An 18,996-nucleotide genomic window follows, 5' to 3' on the forward strand; every position below is an offset into this window, starting at 1 on the left:
TTTTTTTTTTTTTTTTTTTTTTTTTTTTTTTTTTTTTTTAAGGTTGTCCATTAAATATACTAAATAGATAAGATAAAATTTAACTCCCTCCTATCATAAAAATTTTAAACATATTTAGTAAGTTATTAAATTTGAATATTCTTAAACGTTTAGTCCACTTAACTCATGATAGGGTTTTGAATCATAGGCTACATGCTATTAGCTCCTCTAAGCTTATGTTAACAATCGTGTTCACGTGACCTAACTCTTTTAAGTTAATCTCAATTATTGGGTTCACGTCATTTAGCTCCTCCAAGTACTCTAAATTTTGGTGTCACACAACCTATCTCCTCTAAACTTATCTCAAAGATTGAGTCCTCTTAGAATCACATAATCGAGCTAAGCTATTTATTATTCTTAGACTATAAAATAAATGAAGTCAACTCTAAGACATATCCATACCATATTACACGACACAATTAACTACCAGAAATTAGTTAACAACTCTCCAATAATCTCCAGCTATTTCTTCTATAATTATTTGCTCATTTTTTTTTAATTTTAAATAAAGATCATTTTTGGAAACAAATCCAGCAGAAAAATCTTTTAAATGAGAATTATTCAAATTATTATTTATTTTCTCTAATTAAATTCGAAAATTAATGAGTATTTGTTGTTTTCCTCTCCAAATATATCCCTATTTTTTCTTTTATTATATTTATCTCCAAGTACTCAGCCTCACCTACTACCGTATTTATAAAGTCATTAATTTATTGTATTATTTAATTACTCAATTAAAATTTTTATTCAGTTATTTATAAGCAAGAAAAATTCAATTTATTTATATTTAAAAATTTGAGCTTACTCGATCTAACATCTGAAATAGTCAAACTACAACATAACCTACTAGTCAACTATGATTAAAAAAAATATTTTAATTAAAAATAATTGAGTTTAATTAACATTTAATTTAGTTTAGTGGACATCCATTTGGAGATCAATTAAAATCACGGCGAAATTATCACTTTTTACTGTAATAATTGAATCTCGAGTATATAAAAGGTGAGTCGGGAGAGGAGACAGTAATTAAAAATATAATCTCTGTTCTCGACCTCGTTTAGTTAATGGAGAGGGATCTCTCTGTTCACTTCTTTATTCTCCTGTCATAATGTGGATTCTGTTTGAATGAACCTATCTAATTACAACAAATTTATATTAATTATTAATTAGAAAATGAGTGCATGTATCTCCTAATTTGGTAGAGTATGTTTTCAAATTAAAAAAATAATAAAATACATTTAATCGTGCTATATTAATTAATGAACAGAAATAAAATATTTTATTATTGTTTACACTTACATAATTGCCCTCAACTTACAACTCACAACCACGGAGAAGAATAATGAATCCCTCTCCGCTCGGTCCGGTCAGTCTGAGCTGGCAAGATTGGGTGGGCCCCACTACCCCCCTTTCAACTACAAGGGAAAAAAACCCTATAAATAAGCCCAAATCCTCGCTCCTCCCTTCAAAATTTTCTAAACCATTTCCCCATTTGTAAGGAAGGAAAAAAAATAGAAAAAACTCTCTTCGCCTTCCGATCCAGCGCCGGCGTTTCCATTTTCACTTTTGTTTTGGCCAACGATGGACGTCCGCCGCTGCCGGTCCTCTTCCCTTGTCAAGAAAGTCACCGTTGGTGAGCCAGCGGTGGAATCTATGGAGAAGAATAGTCTCAAGGTTAAGATGGTGGAACAACATCATGATGATGATGCTGTTAAGGCGTGTGATGTTTTGCCTCTTCCAATTTATCTGACCAATGCCGCTTTCTTCACTCTCTTCTTCTCCGTTGTTTACTTTCTTCTGACGCGGTGGCGTGAGAAGATTCGTTCATCGACTCCTCTCCACGTTGTTACGCTTTCCGAAATGGTCGCCATCTCTGCGTTTATCGCCTCCTTTGTTTACCTTCTTGGATTCTTTGGTATCGACTTTGTTCAGTCGATTTTCCGTCCTTCGCATGACGTGTGGACCTCTGAGGACGATGAGGTTGTTATGATTAAGGAGGATACTAGGAAGGTTCCGTGTGGTGCTGGAATTGATTGTTCGATTCCGATTTTGGCACCGCCCTTGCCCTCGGTGCCGAAAGTGGTCGATCTGGTGCCTGTTAGCGTCGATTTGACGGAGGAGGATGAAGAGATTGTTAAATCTGTTGTGGCTGGGACGACGCCGTCGTATTTGCTCGAATCGAAGCTTGGCGATTGTAGACGAGCAGCGGCCATCCGTCACGAGGCCTTGCAGAGAGTGACCGGGAAGTCGCTCTCGGGGCTTCCATTGGAAGGATTCGATTACGCTTCGATATTAGGGCAGTGTTGTGAGATGCCTATTGGATACGTTCAAATTCCGGTGGGAATTGCCGGGCCTCTGTTGTTGGACGGCAAGGAGTATTCTATTCCAATGGCCACCACCGAGGGTTGCTTGGTCGCGAGTACGAATAGAGGTTGTAAAGCGATTATGATGTCCGGTGGGGCCAACAGTGTGTTGTTGAGGGATTCCATGACGAGAGCACCGGTTGTGAGGTTTGCTACGGCGAAAAGAGCAGCGGAGTTGAAGTTCTATGTGGAGGAACCGGCGAATTTCGATACCTTGGCCGCTGTTTTCAACAAGTCTAGTAGATTTGGAAGGCTACAGAGTATCAAATGCGCCATTGCTGGTAAGAATCTCTATATGAGATTCTCTTGCAGTACTGGTGATGCTATGGGGATGAATATGGTATCCAAAGGCGTTCAGAACGTTTTGGATTTTCTCCAGACTGATTTCCCTGACATGGATGTAATTGGCATATCTGGTAAACGAACTAAAATCCTTCTACAACCACTCCACTTCTCTGATTTTCTTGTTTTGCTAATGGGAAGAATTGTATTCGTTTGTGAAACCAGGAAACTACTGTTCCGACAAGAAGCCTGCTGCTGTGAACTGGATCGAAGGCCGTGGTAAATCGGTGGTTTGTGAGGTTGTAATCAAGGGTGATGTAGTTAAGAAGGTCCTCAAGACCAACGTTCAAGCCTTAGTTGAGCTTAACATGCTCAAGAACCTCACTGGTTCTGCCATGGCTGGAGCTCTTGGGGGCTTCAACGCCCACGCCAGCAACATCGTTTCAGCCATCTTTATCGCAACAGGGCAAGATCCCGCTCAGAACGTGGAGAGTTCTCACTGTATTACCATGATGGAAGCTGTGAATGATGGCCAAGATCTTCACGTCTCTGTTACCATGCCTTCCATCGAGGTCAATTACTTTTCACAAAAGTCTTCTCTAGGACCTCATTGTTGAAAGTTTTAGGTAGTTTCTTAAATTCGATCTTAAATGCAGGTGGGTACAGTTGGAGGAGGGACCCAGCTTGCTTCTCAGTCTGCTTGTTTGAACCTCCTTGGGGTTAAAGGCGCCAACAGAGAAGCACCAGGATCTAACGCGAGGCTGCTAGCCACCATAGTAGCTGGCTCTGTTCTAGCAGGAGAGCTATCTCTGATGTCTGCAATTTCAGCAGGACAGCTTGTGAGGAGTCACATGAAGTACAATAGATCCAGTAGAGATGTCACTAGCGCTTCTTCCATCTAACCACAGTCCATCCGCTTCACGGTAATAATCTATCCTCTCAAGACTGTTGGCGATGAAAATTCCCAAAAACGCAGCAGGCGGCCCCACTTTTGAAATCAATGGATGACATAAACACCTCCCATGTAGTAGCTAGCTTGGGAATGACCACAGAACACAATCAACCATAGAACAAAAAGGTTCAAACAAGCAAACCCTTTATGTACTTTGTGTTAATTTTTTTGTTTGTTCGAGTTATATATATATATAGTGTCGTCTCTTGATCTTCTACTTCTTGAATTCAAAATCTGAAACCCCATGTAACTGAAATCATGATATTGTGTGATGTGATGACGAAGTTGTTTTCTTAGTTCTCTATGTGCCAAGATTTCTGTTGTCCTTTTTATGCATTAATGGACTAAGTGAATGAATGGAGTTTGGGATTAAAACAAGGAGATGGGACTTGTGATGCTCTGTCATGGCATAAGGAATCAAAGGGTTGTGGTTATTACAAGGAAAAGTGTCATTGTATACAATGCTATGTGCTGCATCAAGAGATGAGAAATTAAATATAAAAGAAGAGGGTAGTGGTTATGCATTTGTTGTCAGACATGAGAGAGATTTGAGTAAAATTTTGTAGAAGGGATAGCAAACAAAGTCCCATGACTAAAGGGAATCTTTGCCCAAATTCCTAAGATTGCTTCTTGGAAATTGGAAATGGTCAAATACAGAGCCTTTAAGCATACAAGTTGGGGTTTTTGTTTTTAATCCTTCCTCCTCCTCCTCACCTTCCTCACCCCATTACTTAGGTTGCTCAGATGTTCATATTTTAAAATAGAAATCATACCAAATTCAATTTTGGTCACATAGGTTATCACCCAACTAATTGACATTAAAAGTTATGGAGTGGGTCATACCTCGATCGTAGTTCCATCACTGATGATACTCAATCATTCATTCAGATGGTTACAATTTAAGTCCACTGCTAGCTTTAGCTTGTTACAATTTAAGTCCACTGATAGCTTTAGCTTGTTACGTCACAGTTTAAAAATGTCTCTAATAGAGAGAGGTTTCACACTTGTATAAGGAATGTGAGAGGTTTCACACCCGTATAAAGAATGTATTGTTCCCCTCTCTAATCGATATGAGATCTTACAATTCACTTTTCCTTGGATGCCAAAGTCCTTGTTGGCACACCACTCGGTGTCTGACTTTGATACTATTTGTAATAGCCTAAGCCCACTGCTAATAGATAGCGTCCTTGCTGGCACATCGCTCGGTGTCTGGCTCTGATACCATTTGTAGCAGCCCAAGCCCACTACTAACAGATAACGTTCTCGTTGGCACATTGATTGGTGCTTGGCTCTATACCATTTGTAACAGCCCAAGCCCACTGCTAACAGATAGCGTCTTCGCTGGCACATCACTCGATGTCTGACTCTGATACCATTTGTAACAGCCCAAGCCCAAGCCCACTGCTAACAAATAGCGTACTCGCTGGCACATCACTCGGTGGTTGACTCTGACACCATTTATAACAGTCCAAAGACACTGCTAACAGATAGTGTACTCGTTGGCACACTGCTCGGTGTCTGGCTTTGATACCATTTGTAACAGCCCAAGCCCACTGCTAACAGATAGCGTCCTCGTTGGCACATCGCTCTGCTCGATGTCTGGCTCTGATACCATTTGTAGCAACTCAAGCCTACTGCTAACCGATAGCGTCCTTGCTGGCACATTGCTCGGTGCTTGACTCTGATATCATTTGTAACAGCTCAAGCCCACCGTTCACAGATATTGCCCGCTTTGGCTCGTTACGTAGCCGTCAATCACATGATTTTAAAACGCCTATGCTAGAAAGAGATTTTCACACATCATAAGGAATGTTTCGTTTCCCTCACCAACCAATATAGGATCTTACAAAATTGATTTAGATCAAAATTCCTCTAACAAATTGGAGTAGAGTTGTAATGGTTTCCTTTATGGTTTCTTTTATTGACTTTACTTTAGAACTATAGTTGCTTTTTTAGGTATAAGAAAGAGAAGGAAATCAAAAAAAAAAGAAAGAAAGCAATAAATGTATGTTTATCTTTATAATGAAATGCTTTTCAAACTCGAGATATGAATGATTTAGATGTAAGGAAAAAGTGTTCGAAAAACACTTCATGCTCTTAGGACATTCTCAACCTCCTCTCATGCTTTTTGTAGTTACCTCTATTATTGTCACGTCATATTAGAAATGCATACTTAATTGTTAGACTAATTTACGCAATTCTAAGCTTTTTAATAAAAAAAAGCAAATAATATTTCTAGATTATAAATCATTTTAAAAAAGATATATATAATCTCCAATCATTTTTAGATCTCAAATTAATTGACAAACTTAAAAGTTTAAAAACATATTTGAACACTTCAAATAGACACAAAATCGTTTAACTCGTAGGAACACACATGGAACGGAATATGAAATCTCAGTTTAAATGGAAAATAAGAAGAGCGACTTCTCACTCACTTTTTACCTATAAAAACAAATATATGCATATGCGTGCATATATATATATTAAAACATTTGTGCGAACTTTTTTTTAAGTAATATTTTAAATAAATAAATAAATATATATTGTATATATTAAAAATTAAGAAAAAATTTCATGGAGGAAACTTGATCCCTACAGATTCTCTTCTAACCTACTCTCGAATCCCCCACAAAGAACGGGGGCAGGATTAGGAACGAGAAAGGCTTCTCCCTTTCCGCCCCCTCGTAGACATCTCTAATTAAACTTAAAAATTTTGAGGCAATTTTTTTTCCGTTCAATCATATATGGAGTGAAAGGATTTAAACCTCTGGGTCGACGATATACACTTCTAACATCAGAGATTTTAAAGTGAAAAAGAACATTTTTGTGTCATACAGCCAAAGCCAAAGCAATGGGCAGCGGCACGCCATTGTTGCAAGTGGAAGCATCCTTTTATATTAGGCTTTAGTCCTTGGAAGGCATTGTTGGATAGCTATAGTCAATATTGGACTAAAGACAAATTGATTCAGATAACACCAATACAATGTATCTCGAAACGACCCGAACAATCAAGCTACACGTGTGGTAGCAAATTTATGGGTGCTATTCAACAATTCAACGTTGCCCATTAAAGCTCATATTTAATGAGCTTATGAGCTTACTAATCAGTGTCATCTTAGCCGACATGATTGAAAGTGAGTAGCAGAAGAGACGTTGAAGAATTCTCAGAATTGATTTCACCAGAAGCATGAAATGAAAAAGTACTGAATATTAGATGGTATTACTTGAAAACTTGAAGAACGTTTAACAATACACATTCTATTTACTTTACAAGAATCACTCAAACAAGACGAGAGTTGTTTGAGTCATTAGGATATGATAGCATTCATCTTCATAATCCTAGTCGAGGTCGATAGCAGCCATTAATGGCAGACGTTCAGGATGGTTCATCCTAGATCCAACTACCTCTTTGTGGCATACACAGATGGATGTTTATATAGCATATTTCCATGGAAAAACCAAAGAAACGTTCACAATTCAGAGAGTACTTACATGACACACACTAGAATGCTCCTTTCAATACCACGGTTGCTCATTCGTCGATTCCCCATTGTTAGTCATTAGAAGGAAGAACCAGTAAAAAGATGAACGCAATGGACGGATCGTATCGACTTGGGCGGAGGATGGCATCCATAAAGAGAGAAATTGCTTGTTTCTTGTATTTTGTGAACATTCATTCTTTCAAACTAAGCCTCGCATTCTGGACCTTCACAGATAACTTCAACTTCTGCTCTTCCATGTCCCTTAGAACAGCTAGGAGATTTGCTCTGTACACTTCACAACGTTGATTTGTTCTTTCTAACTCTGCAGAAAGCTCACGAATTTTCTTCTCCTTCTGTTCCTGGAAAAAGAAGAAACAAATAAGAAAATGCATTATGTCCTAAATCTTCATTATCTTATCGGTGTTCTCAACCCCCCTCCATGGTAGGCTACATCTAGCTTTGTCCCTTCACTACCTCAGAGAGGAAAGTAGATATGAAAATTACCCAGACAAGAACAAGAACACAACCCACATGACTGCTACCAACCTGAAACTAATTAACTAAAAGCTTGAAAAATCTATTGACTCGCTTCGACATTGAGCAAGAGACGGTAAGAGCATATTCTTCTGGTTAATTTAATTTAAACAAATGCAAAGAGAAGCACAACAGATGCATCAAAGAAGAAAAGTCAAGCACATAAATAATTAGGATAAAATTACAAATATGGTGAAAGAAGTGGCAGAGGAAACAATAACGTAAGCAACTAAAATGAGAGGTCAATTGAATTTTTCTTAACGAAAAGTTTGATTTCTCAATAAAAATCAAGTACGCTGGAGGCAATAAAAATTTGATTTTTATTGCAAGAGCCAATCTGTACCCATCTGAAGATGTGTCGACGAATACATCAGCTAAAATGGAAAAGGGAATGAATGCAATCCAACCACAGTACATTATAGGACAAGAATAACTCGGTAATGTCTACGCGACCCAAATCTAAGCATTACTATTAGCATTAACTAATGAACTTTCCAACCCACCGGGTTAACCCGGTTCGAAAGTAAAGCCTGCCAATGAACTCTACAACATTTTTTCATCAAGAGCCTCATGAAATATAGTATGTTTCCCAATACTTTAGATGTCACTCAAATACAATGCTCAATTTTTGGGTTAAAATAGTCGAAGTCGCTCCACTCAGGAGAAGGGGTGTAGGATCATTGATAAATAGTGATAGACTTCAGTGGATTTAAAACTGCAAACTAAAGAGACTAACCACAGATTGATAGGTTGCTGTCTGATCCTCTTCTGTTGCAATCAAAGCCCCAACAACTCCATTGGCCATAATATCACCATTAGTAGCTCCAGGGCCCCGGTTCTTCACAGCTGCAACCTTTCTAGAGGCCTCTTTTAGGGCATCCATCGCCGCGTTATAAATATGAATTGACTTTGCTCCTTCCTCAACGTACTTGATTGCTTCTTGACGAAGCTTATTGTACCTAACAGTCGAAGAATCTCCAGCTTCATTTGGTAATTCAGAATTATGGTCATCTATTGCATCTCCATTTCTGGCATTTCTGGTCCACCGTTTCAATACATATTGGGAAGGAAGTGTAAGAACATTTTTTGCCCTAAAAACTGCTAATATATGCCTGCAAATTATTCCCGAGTATTCAAACAGTTGACAGCTGCAATTAGCTTTCATCTCAAATGAATTAAAACTGACAGCATGTGCTTTATGGTCTTCACCAAATTTTGCAACTCGATAAGTGGCAACGGTTCCTGAGTCGTTAATTTTGGTAGCAGGATTGGCAAGAGTTTCTACCAATTCCTCCTGGAACTTTCTGAATATCCTCCTCGAATATAGATCTGCAGCCTGTTTTTCCATTGGAGATGGTGTTTTCAGAACTGGCATAGAGTTAGTTGTGTCATAATCAGCTTTTAATTCTTTTTCATGCCAGCTTGCCATTGCCTTTTCATACTGCCTAACCAACATCTGTATCGTGGTGGATGCAGTAACATATCCATCGAAAAACAAATTCAAACTCTTATAGCTCTCATTTATTGACAGTTCTCCAAAGAAAGTATCCCTCATGTAAACGGGTACCCACTGTTGTCTAGCACTATACATTAACTGAAGCCAGTCATTATCCATAATGTAATATCTATTCAGAAGGGATTCCCAACAGGACTCAAATTCTTCAATTGTCTCAGCCTCATTAACACATTTTCTAAATTCAGTTTCGAAAGTAGGATGAGATTGACAGAGATGAGACAACTTCTCTAGTGTCTCTCTGAATATAGCCCACTTGCAAAAACGATGTCGGGTACCTGGAAGAACCTGCGCAACAGCAACCTGGATAAGCCTCTCTGGGTCAGTTGTAATGGAAATTGGTTGGCGTCCAGACATTGCTTGAAGCCAAGTTTGGAAGAGCCAAATGAATGAAGATTCAGACTCATGAAGAACCAATGCACATCCAAACAACACTGGCTGACCATGATGATTAAACCCTGTAAACGCAGCAAGAGGCACCCTATACTGTTTTTTTCTAAATGTTGTATCCAATACAACGGTGTCACCAAAGTATGAATAATTCATTCTAGACGTTGCATCTGCCCAAAATATATTCCCTCCAGACTGATCACCATCGCCCTGAACTGCATAATATAAAGCAGGATTCTCAGCCTGCATTCGTTTCAGATGGTCTAAAACATGCTGAACCCCAACTCCGAGGGTCCGCTGCCGGCCACCACTCATTTCTAAAGGAATTCTACAAGAATCGGGAGAATTTTCCTAAAGGACTTCCATCTCCCTCACTATCCTTCGAGAGATATAACCGCGGCTTTACAGAAATGGATGATCTTCAATTTTCTCGAATAGACCGAAAACACGAGTTAAGGAAACTCAATCGTTTCATACGAACTGAAGATTTGTACAATCAATTAAGAGTCCTAAACTTCTCGTATCTGAAAACAAAGTGAAATTCGCAAAACCAGAAGCTATTGACACCGTGTAAGAAACTGAAACAAATTGGGGAAATGAGAAGAAATAAGAAGAATTCCAATCCTTAATTCGTAAGAATAAAAATAGCTACGTAAATTTCGAACATAAATAGCTAAAACGATCGCTTGATTACCAGTGACAGTGACGGTAACCTAATCCCTTCGCCGGATCGTTCTAGGGTTCCGATGGCTGCCATTTCCGTTGTTTTTATTTTTTGTTTTTTCATGGCTGTTTATTTTCGTTTACATATGGGCCTGAACATACACGTGCCAGGCCCAATTCTACAACCCGTAGTATATTCACGCACGTACCGAAACCGAGGGCTCTTTTTATTTAAAAAAAAGTATGGAAATTTAACCAATTATTGATAGCTATTTTCATATTAGCCAATTTAATTTCTTATGTTCTATTATTTTGATTAAAATATTATATTAAATTTTGAGTTACATGATATGATACATACTTAGTTTCTAAAATCACCGTTCAAATCTGTTACTAGTAAATATTGTCCATTTTCGTCCGTCACCTATCGTTGTCAGTCTCACAGTTTTAAAAAGTGTATATTAAAGGGAAGTTTGCACACATTTATAAGGAATGTTTCGTTACCTTCTCTAATCGATGTGGGATCTCACAATCCATCTCCTTGGAGCTCAACGGTCTTCGTTAGAACACCGCCCCATATCTAGCTAATACCATTTGTAACAGCCAAAACTAACCGTTAGCATATATTGTCAAAACTCTTCGGTCCATTACGTATCGTCGTTAGTCTCACGGTTTTAAAACACATCTACTAAGGAGCGATTTTCACATTATCAGAAGAAATGTTTCGTTTCCCTCTCCAACTCATGTGAGATCTTACAAAGGATGAGTAAGGTTTAACCAACACGAGCATGACTCAATTAGTTCGAACATTATAATTTCAATCAAAAAGATCAAGAGATTCAAATCTACCCCTCACGAATCGTTAAACATGAACGAACTTGATACGAACCACAACCAAGGAATTTCCATACCTCAAGGTCCAATTACAAGGATGAGAGCCAAGAAGCTACAACAAACCTTGTACACTTATATTCAAGCTATGATGAGCTCATAAAAAAAAATTATAGAAGACGTTGAAGATCTCCCTTATATGTTGTGCAAGAGCTTTACAAAAGAAATGCTTTAAGTTGCATTTAATTGACCCAGCTAAATTTATGGAACTAGTTAATGGTGACTAATAACTACATTTCATACTATTTAATTATAATTTAAATATTTGTTTATCATATTTAAGCTAGTTTTTAATAGAGGAATTAAGGTTATATTCTAACCCACATACGTTACCATATTTACCATATTCCACCGTCAATTAGCCATTTTAATATAGAGGTTATGAGTATTTCTCATCTACTAGCCAATTTAACTAGGTTGTAAAGGTTGTATAAAGGCATTTTTTTTTTTTTTTTTGACATCACAATAGACAATTTCTATTTTTTTAAAAAAATTCTTGTGTTTAGAAATTGCATGCTAGAGTCATTCAAGTGGTATTGATCAAACCGTGATTTGAATCACGAGTTTTCTTTACTCTTGATCTTGATAATCAAGGTAATTCGTTCCGTATTTTTCCTTGGATGGATTCCTTGAACTAAAAAATAGAGAAGAAAAGTCTAAAGTTGAATTATTTTGATGGAGAAATGATAAATTTTATTACTTAATTTAGTTATCCAAAGAACATTCTGATTCATTTTGTTTTGTTTACGGAAGGCACCAAGAACCTAACTGATAGATCCACTTGCCCAATTCTCTTCTGCTTTTTCAAGTAATGCCTACAATCCAACAACAACTGGTGATCATACCTCCTTTTCTTTCATTAATATCCAGATTCTGTGGGACACTCCTCCCTTTATTTGCCTTCCATACTAAGGGAAACACCACCAACATTCCCTCGATCCGTTCTAACGACATTCGTCCGGCTATCGCTCGATTTCTTTGCTTTTTCTTCTTTGACGTTCTTCCTCACTTTGATCCCAAATCTAATGAATTAGAGTAAGAGAAACGTTAAAATCGCACATCAACATACACACTCGATCTAGATGAACGCAAAGAACATGTGACAGAAAATGCAAGATAGAATATAGAGAACCCAGAAAGTACATTTTCGAGCTCTCATCCTAACACCTATCTGTGTAGTCCCTAATCCAACTAGGACTAGTTTACATGTTTGCCTATTTCTACACTCAATAAAAGTCCATATCTGTAGCTAACTACCCACATAGTCCTTAGTTTTCTCAAGAACTGGTTTAATCACTACACGAAATAATGAATATGATAGTATACGAAAAATCTTATCATAGACTTTTTATAGTGTTTTTCATACGTCGTGACAGCCCATGTTATTAAAAGTCGAGATTTTTTATAGCGTTTTTTTATAGCTATAATATAGTATAAAACTATAGTTTATATACATTATTATAAAAACATTTTGTAGCATTTAGTAAGTTAAATATAACTAAAATATATCTTTAATCTATTATAACATTTTTTTTACGCTATAATATAGTATTCATAACTTTAATCTTATGCTATAACAATACTATTTTACCATTTTACGGGATTAGAGTGTCGACCCTTGACCCAAACTCTACATTCAATAGTAACTCAAAACACGGACCAAGAGGTACATATATATATGGTTCAGTTTACTCTATATATATATACAGAGGTTTAACCGATATTAACCATCTATTATATATAACTTTATTACGTATAACAAGCTAAAAATATGCAACATGCTACGTAACCCAACAAGAAAGAGAAAGAAACAGATGACAAGTTTATCGAGAATACGTTCATATTCCCAATGATTGAGCGTTGATAAAACTACGCATTATATAGGTGTCAAAGATGCACATAAACAGCATCAAATTCTTCAAAAACTTTAATAGATACCCAACAATTACTTCTTATGTCAACCGAATAAAGATATTCTTCTAATCGTAAACCCTAAGCAAAGCATCTACCAATGCAACATATTCCAAAACAACCCAATCAAGGTGAATCCTTCCACCTCTCAACTCACCTTCATATAAGCACAATTCGAACTACACAAACAATAAAACGACGACAACAACATGAAGATCGAAAAAGAGCTAACCCACCCAATCCACCCGCGCCACAAGCTACGTCTCGAGTACACTGAAACCCCTTACAACTGCGATGGGTGCAAGGAAGCTGGCATTGCCTACAAATACAAATGTCACCAATGTGCCTTCACCTTACACAAGGCGTGCGCCATTGCCGCGCCACGAACCACCCACCCATTCTACCAAAAATGCGAGTTCAAATTATACTACCATCCCCCTGGAAAATGCAAGCGCGTATGTGATGCATGTAGAACCTACGTGCATGGATTTGTGTACCATTGCGATAGCTGTGACTTTGATCTACATCCTTGTTGCGCGAACCTCCCGCAAGTCCTCAACGACGGGAAGTGCGATCTCTACCTTTGTAGCAAGCTCTCTAGCTCGTGTCACGGCTGCGGCGGAACGGGGCTCGGTTGGTCTTATAGATCGCAGTGCGGGGCGTATAATCTTCATCTTTCGTGTGTGAAGGAGATGCTGGTGGAGAGCTGGTTAGCTGTGTATTTGAATGTGGATAAGAATAGGGTTAGGCAAATGGTTACGAGTATTCCAAGGCTTAAGGGGTCGCTGCAAAACCGTCCTGTGGTAAGAGGATCGGTTGGGAAGTATGGTCAGATGGCTGGTGCTGCAGCCCGTGCTGTTGTCTCGGCTGTTTTGGGGGACCCTACGGCTATGGTTGCAGCTGTGGTTAGTGGCATCATATCGAAGTGATGGTGGCTGCATGTGTGCTTGATTTTGTTTGTAAACTACATACTATGAATGTACGTAGTTTAGGTAACTTTGGATTAAATAATTGACTTTATGTATTGAAAATATATTTATATTAAACGGGATGGGGATGACGACAGTAAAAATAATTTCGTCTCCAACCCCATTTATCTAATGCGAAAAAATTGTTTTCCAATCTATCATAGTTTATGAAACGTGGAATCTCTTCCGCATTGGATTTGAACTCTAAAGTTATATCAAAGGCCTATTCTTTTCTTTCTTTGATCGTGCATATTAAAAAATAAAACATATTAAAAAGTAAACATCATTAGTAGAACATTAAAAAGTTATAAAGGGGTCTTTAGCTCAGTGGTAGAGCATTTGACTGCAGATTAAGAAATCATCGGTTTGAACCCGGTCATATTACCTTTTTTTTTTTTTTACAATTAATATCATCCCATCGGTCTGCAACGGTGATTTGACTGCATATTATTATATCAAAAGGGGGTTCTTAGCTCAATAGTAGAGCATTTGGATTCACTAGTTCGAATCTGGTAGAAACTTTTTCTTATGATCATTGTATTGTTAGGTCGTTCAGCCCTTCTCTTATTAAACAAAAAAATTACCCTTTTCATTAATATCATAATTATTCAGACCCTTTTGATGGTAGATTAAGAGGTCATTGTTTGAACCCTATTAGGCCCTTCTCGAACAAAAAAAATATAAATATTTTTTAGATATTTAATCATCAACCCATTATTGCACGTGCAATAAATATTACAAAATAAACCTTTTATTATAAACGTATGTTGTTATAATTATATAAATGACATATTTAATACTTTTCTTTCAAAAAAAAATATAATCAGTACATTACATACGTCACGAGTTTTTAGGATTTATCAAATAATTCCATTAAAAAAAATGAAGCTTATAACGAACAATTACTACTTGTAATAAAAGAAGGCATAAAATTGATATTAATTACGCTATTGCCACTGTTTCCTTGCCCAAAAGTACAGAGAAAACCGCTCCAGCTCAGATCGGATCAACAAATGAAATCGTCGATCTTCATCCACGTCATTCGATTGAACACGTGGAAGTACCCTTCGAGTCCAGGGGCAGCGCGCCTGAGGCCTGACCGTTAACGGAAGAATATATTTATATTTTTAGTTTAATTATTATTTATTATTTATCCCTTTTCTCCCGCCGATTACTCGGTCTTCCCTCCGACTTTTTTGAGGCTTAGAGAAATCTACCATTTCCCCGTTGCTCTCAGTTCGCATCTCACTTGGAAAGCCATGGTGCTGAGCTCGAATCGTCTTCTTGCTTGAGCCAACTACTAGTTATAACGCTTCTTCTTTCTAATTCGTTCGTTCCAGATCAATGTACTTGTGGAATTGAAGCTTTGTTTGGTTTGATTCTTGTTGATTTGATTGTGGATTTTGTTGAATCATTGATCTCGGGGAAGCGCATTTTGTTTTTTGCACATTTCTGGAGAGATCAGTGAGAAGTTAGGGTTGTTCTTGTTTTTTTGTTGTCGATTGTTCTGTGAATGATTTTTGGCGATCTGGTTTTCAGGGTTTTTTTCCCCCAGTTGTTTGATAGTTGTAGATTAGGAAGATGTTGGGTCGGTCTTCTCTTTACAGAACTGGAAGCTTTCGACCAGAGAATCTTGGTCAGAATGCGCTTGCTCTTATTGGGAATCTTTGTTTCACTCTGTTTGTGATTGGGGTTTTAATTTTTACGATTATTGCTGCCACATACGAACCTGAGGATCCTCTTTTTCACCCATCCACCAAGATCACTACCTTTCTCACATCAAAATCCAATGCCACTTTTAAAACTGATAGCACTGTGATGAAGACTGGGGAGGATTTCATGGCTGCCAATCAAACTGCATTTGAAACTTTTCTCAATGAAACTGATATTGTTAAACTGATTGATGCGGAAAACTCTGCTTTGGGTACTGCTGCTGAAGGAACTTTGCCTGAGTGCAATGTCAATGTGGATGACCCGATCGATTGCCGTGACCCTGAGGTTTTCCATTTCATGATGGAGACCACCATAGAACGATTCAAGGACATTCATTTTTACCGGTTTGGGAAACCAGTTCGTGGATCTAACGATAGCACCTGTGATATGGCGTGGCGGTTCCGGCCCAAGGAAGGGAAGATTGCTTCTTTTTATAAAGATTATAGGAGGTTTGTGATTACTAGATCTGCGAATTGCACTCTTAGTATCATTAGCATTGGTGAGTACCATACTGGTGTGAATGCAAGGAAGAGGAAAAAGAATCCAAAACATAATTTTGAGAAGAAAATGGAGCAGCTAGAGAAGGCTGTCTCTTTGCCTGTTGTTGGGGAGGTTGTGAATGATTCCCTTCCCGTGGTTGAGTCTGAAAGCTCATTTAGTCACGGGAAGTACTTGCTTTATGAGATGGGTGGAGATAAATGCAAAAGCATGAACCATTACTTGTGGAGCTTCTTGTGTGCTTTGGGTGAAGCTCAGTATTTGAATCGTACGTTGGTTATGGATTTGAAAATTTGCCTGTCATCAATATATACTTCATCGAATCAAGATGAGGAAGGAAAGGATTTCAGGTTTTACTTCGATTTTGAGCATCTGAAAGAGTCTGCATCCATCTTGGACCAAGGTCAGTTTTGGTCCGATTGGGAGAAATGGCAAAAGAATGACCGTTTAGGTCTTCATCTTGTTGATGATTTTCGGGTCACACCTATGAAACTTGCAGATGTAAAGGATGCCTTGATATTGAGAAAGTTCGGGTCTGCAGAGCCAGATAATTATTGGTACCGGGTATGTGAAGGAGAAACTGAACCTGTAGTTAAGCGACCATGGCATTTGATTTGGAAATCAAGACGACTAATGGATATAGTATCTTCAATTGCATCGAGAATGAATTGGGATTATGACTCGGTCCATATAGTGAGAGGCGAGAAAGCGAAGAATAAGGAGCTCTGGCCAAATCTTGATGCTGATACTTCACCTGATACTCTTCTGTCGACGTTACAAGACAAGATTGAGAATGGAAGGAACCTTTACATTGCTGCAAATGAACCAAACACAGATTTCTTTGACCCTTTGAAAGATAAATTCTCTACTCATTTCCTCAACGATTACAAGCATCTTTGGGACAAAGACAGTGAATGGTACATGGAAACAATGAATCTTAACAATGGCGTACCGGTTGAATTTGATGGATATATGAGGGTATCAGTTGACACAGAGGTGTTCCTAAGAGGGAAAAAGCAGCTAGAAACGTTCAACGACCTCACGAATGATTGTAAGGATGGAATCAATACCTGCAGTGTTGCATCCAATTAGTATGAAACCCGAATCCCATTATTTATTTATGGAAACTTGCCGAGCTGAGGTCTTGTTTCTGTTGCCTTGAGAATCAATTGATAGATAAGAAATGACTTAGCTTAATAATGAGTTTTGTGCTTGCATTAATAACTTTCCTTCAGTTGGATCTTCCTAATTTTTAACTTGTTGAGGGTTGTCTCTACTGAGTATAATGTATTATATGTTTCGAATTTGCTAATGATATTTAAGACTGTTTTTAAGGAATCTTATATAGGTTTAGATTATCGTTCGAAAAGGAAAAATATGAGCAGGAAAAAGAGATTCGGGTTCGTAGCAATGCAATTCTGAGGAGGAAAGTGTTGAAAGGGAAGTAGCTGCATTAACTCGAAATGTAAAAAGTCCGTCTCAAGGCTTCATAAACACGAAAAAAAGCAGAAAGCTTCATATTTACAATGAAATAACTGACGTCTGAGACCCATCAACACTCATCACGCTTCAACTCCTCATGCATATGGAAGGTACAAATGCTATGGCCTGCGGATGCACTTTTAAGATTATCTACACTATGCTGCTGTACATGGAATGAAATTCCTCAACCATAATATTCATAATGCTCACCAGAAGCAGGAAGCTGTGTCTTCTTCGGGCATGAACGGAGTTCGACACAGAGGACATGTAAGGTTCCAGTAGTCCAGCCACTTCTCCAAGCACACTCTATGGAAAAGATGACCACAAGATAAATGGTTTATCTCTGAATCAGGTGCAAACTGGGTTAGGCAGACAGAGCAGTCATGTTCGAGCAATTTGCAGCTGTGAACTTTGTTAAACAGAATTGCTGGGATTCGGCTGCGGAACTCTTCGATGTAATTTCCATTCGGGTTAAGATGGAATTCTATGGATTCAGGAGCATTCTCCATGGAATCTGGCGAGGATGGTAATGTAGGCGACGAGAGATGGATGCCAACAACATGAAGAATCGACCGAACTATGCCTTTGAAGATAGATATCGATAGGGCCGTATTTACAAGGATCACACCCAGTACTCCTTCAGAAGGCGCAGGAAGGCTGGACAGACCCATAAGTTTGTTTGAAATATGAAGAACTGGGATCAGCTCAGATGAATCAAAGAAGATCAGTAGAATGTATAAGAAGTCACTTCTGAGTTCTGAGTTCAAACGGTTCTGTAGTTTGATCCTTTTGTTGATATCTGATCTGAAAATGCACAAAGCAACTTATCAAACATCGTATAGAAATAGAGCCAAATCTGCTGAAAGATTAATGAATCGAGTGTACTCCTTTCTTCTATGATCCTAGCTCCCAACAGGAAAACGAAGATTAAGGAAGGCAGAAAAGTATATACTGGTAATAGAAACTTCCTTGAGAGAAGATCTGTTTAGATGCAAGGGCCAAGAACATGGAATAGAATCATCAAGATAACCTTCCACTGACAATTTCATTGCAGGAGAAAGAGAGAAGAAAGAACAGCAAAAGAAACAGAGAGAAACCCAACATTCTAGAACACAGAGAGTTTCGATTTACCCAGAAACGATCCAAAAAGATTGAAAGAATGATCAAAATATCATCAGAAGAACACCGATTATGCAAAGGGAAATCAATCCAGTTCGACCCCCCCCCCCCCCCCCCCCCCCCCCCCCCCCCCCCCCCCCCCCCCCCCCCCCCCCCCCCCCCCCCCCCCCCCCCCCCCCCCCCCCCCCCCCCC

The 18,996-nt window shown here is 38.4% G+C and overlaps 5 protein-coding genes across 8 annotated transcripts in view; 3 read left to right on the plus strand and 2 right to left on the minus strand.

Moving 5' to 3' along the window:
- The first annotated feature begins 1,502 nt into the window (after positions 1-1,502).
- Positions 1,503-3,940, plus strand: LOC111483921 (3-hydroxy-3-methylglutaryl-coenzyme A reductase 1-like). The gene is made up of 3 exons (XM_023130293.1): positions 1,503-2,818; positions 2,910-3,256; positions 3,341-3,940. The coding sequence occupies exons 1-3, from the start codon at positions 1,621-1,623 to the stop codon at positions 3,584-3,586; spliced, it is 1,791 nt and encodes a 596-aa protein (XP_022986061.1). The 5' UTR covers positions 1,503-1,620; the 3' UTR covers positions 3,587-3,940.
- Positions 3,941-6,827: 2,887 nt separating this feature from the next.
- On the minus strand, positions 6,828-10,332 carry LOC111483778 (protein FAR1-RELATED SEQUENCE 9-like). 2 transcript variants are annotated; one of them, XM_023130083.1, is made up of 3 exons: positions 10,253-10,332; positions 8,392-10,082; positions 6,828-7,480 (listed from the first exon to the last, which is right to left on the minus strand). In XM_023130083.1, exons 2-3 carry the CDS (start codon positions 9,871-9,873, stop codon positions 7,313-7,315), a joined length of 1,650 nt encoding a protein of 549 aa, XP_022985851.1. In that variant the 5' UTR covers positions 9,874-10,082; positions 10,253-10,332; the 3' UTR covers positions 6,828-7,312. The 2 variants fall into 2 exon arrangements, with proteins under 2 accessions (XP_022985851.1, XP_022985850.1); XM_023130082.1 differs by having other exon boundaries at positions 8,392-10,136.
- A 2,900-nt stretch (positions 10,333-13,232) lies between these two features.
- On the plus strand, positions 13,233-13,952 carry LOC111484011. The gene has a single exon (XM_023130428.1). The coding sequence runs from the start codon at positions 13,233-13,235 to the stop codon at positions 13,950-13,952; it is 720 nt and encodes a 239-aa protein (XP_022986196.1).
- Positions 13,953-15,153: 1,201 nt separating this feature from the next.
- On the plus strand, positions 15,154-17,395 carry LOC111483743. The gene is made up of 2 exons (XM_023130035.1): positions 15,154-15,287; positions 15,528-17,395. The coding sequence occupies exon 2, from the start codon at positions 15,573-15,575 to the stop codon at positions 17,292-17,294; it is 1,722 nt and encodes a 573-aa protein (XP_022985803.1). The 5' UTR covers positions 15,154-15,287; positions 15,528-15,572; the 3' UTR covers positions 17,295-17,395.
- Positions 17,396-17,636: 241 nt separating this feature from the next.
- LOC111483745 (probable E3 ubiquitin-protein ligase XERICO) overlaps positions 17,637-18,996 on the minus strand; it is a 2,309-nt gene continuing 949 nt past the window's right edge. Inside the window, exons 2-3 of one of the 3 annotated variants that reach the window (XM_023130038.1) lie at positions 18,570-18,665; positions 17,637-18,488 (exon numbers count right to left, since the gene is read on the minus strand). In XM_023130038.1, coding sequence (XP_022985806.1) covers positions 17,891-18,355 — 465 coding nt within the window. In that variant the 5' untranslated portion in view covers positions 18,356-18,488; positions 18,570-18,665 and the 3' untranslated portion in view covers positions 17,637-17,890. Of the gene's footprint in view, positions 18,489-18,569; positions 18,911-18,996 lie in introns of those variants that run through there. The other 2 variants (XM_023130037.1, XM_023130036.1) reach the window with 2 other exon arrangements.

The sequence above is a fragment of the Cucurbita maxima genome, unplaced genomic scaffold, assembly GCF_002738345.1.
Source record: "Cucurbita maxima cultivar Rimu unplaced genomic scaffold, Cmax_1.0 Cma_Scf00009, whole genome shotgun sequence".
NCBI classification, from domain to species: Eukaryota; Viridiplantae; Streptophyta; class Magnoliopsida; order Cucurbitales; family Cucurbitaceae; genus Cucurbita; species Cucurbita maxima.

Bases quoted from the DNA above. Each gene is read 5' to 3' on its own strand.
- LOC111483921 (XM_023130293.1), top strand. From the start codon at position 1,621: ATGGACGTCCGCCGCTGCCGGTCCTCTTCCCTTGTCAAGAAAGTCACC. The intron at 2,819-2,909 runs GTAAACGAACTA...TTGTGAAACCAG, and splicing joins GGATGTAATTGGCATATCTG to GAAACTACTGTTCCGACAAG. The intron at 3,257-3,340 runs GTCAATTACTTT...TCTTAAATGCAG, and splicing joins TTACCATGCCTTCCATCGAG to GTGGGTACAGTTGGAGGAGG.
- LOC111483778 (XM_023130083.1), bottom strand. From the start codon at position 9,873: ATGAGTGGTGGCCGGCAGCGGACCCTCGGAGTTGGGGTTCAGCATGTT. The intron at 7,481-8,391 runs GTTAGTCTCTTT...TTCTTTTTCCAG, and splicing joins CAGCAACCTATCAATCTGTG to GAACAGAAGGAGAAGAAAAT.
- LOC111484011 (XM_023130428.1), top strand. From the start codon at position 13,233: ATGAAGATCGAAAAAGAGCTAACCCACCCAATCCACCCGCGCCACAAG.
- LOC111483743 (XM_023130035.1), top strand. From the start codon at position 15,573: ATGTTGGGTCGGTCTTCTCTTTACAGAACTGGAAGCTTTCGACCAGAG.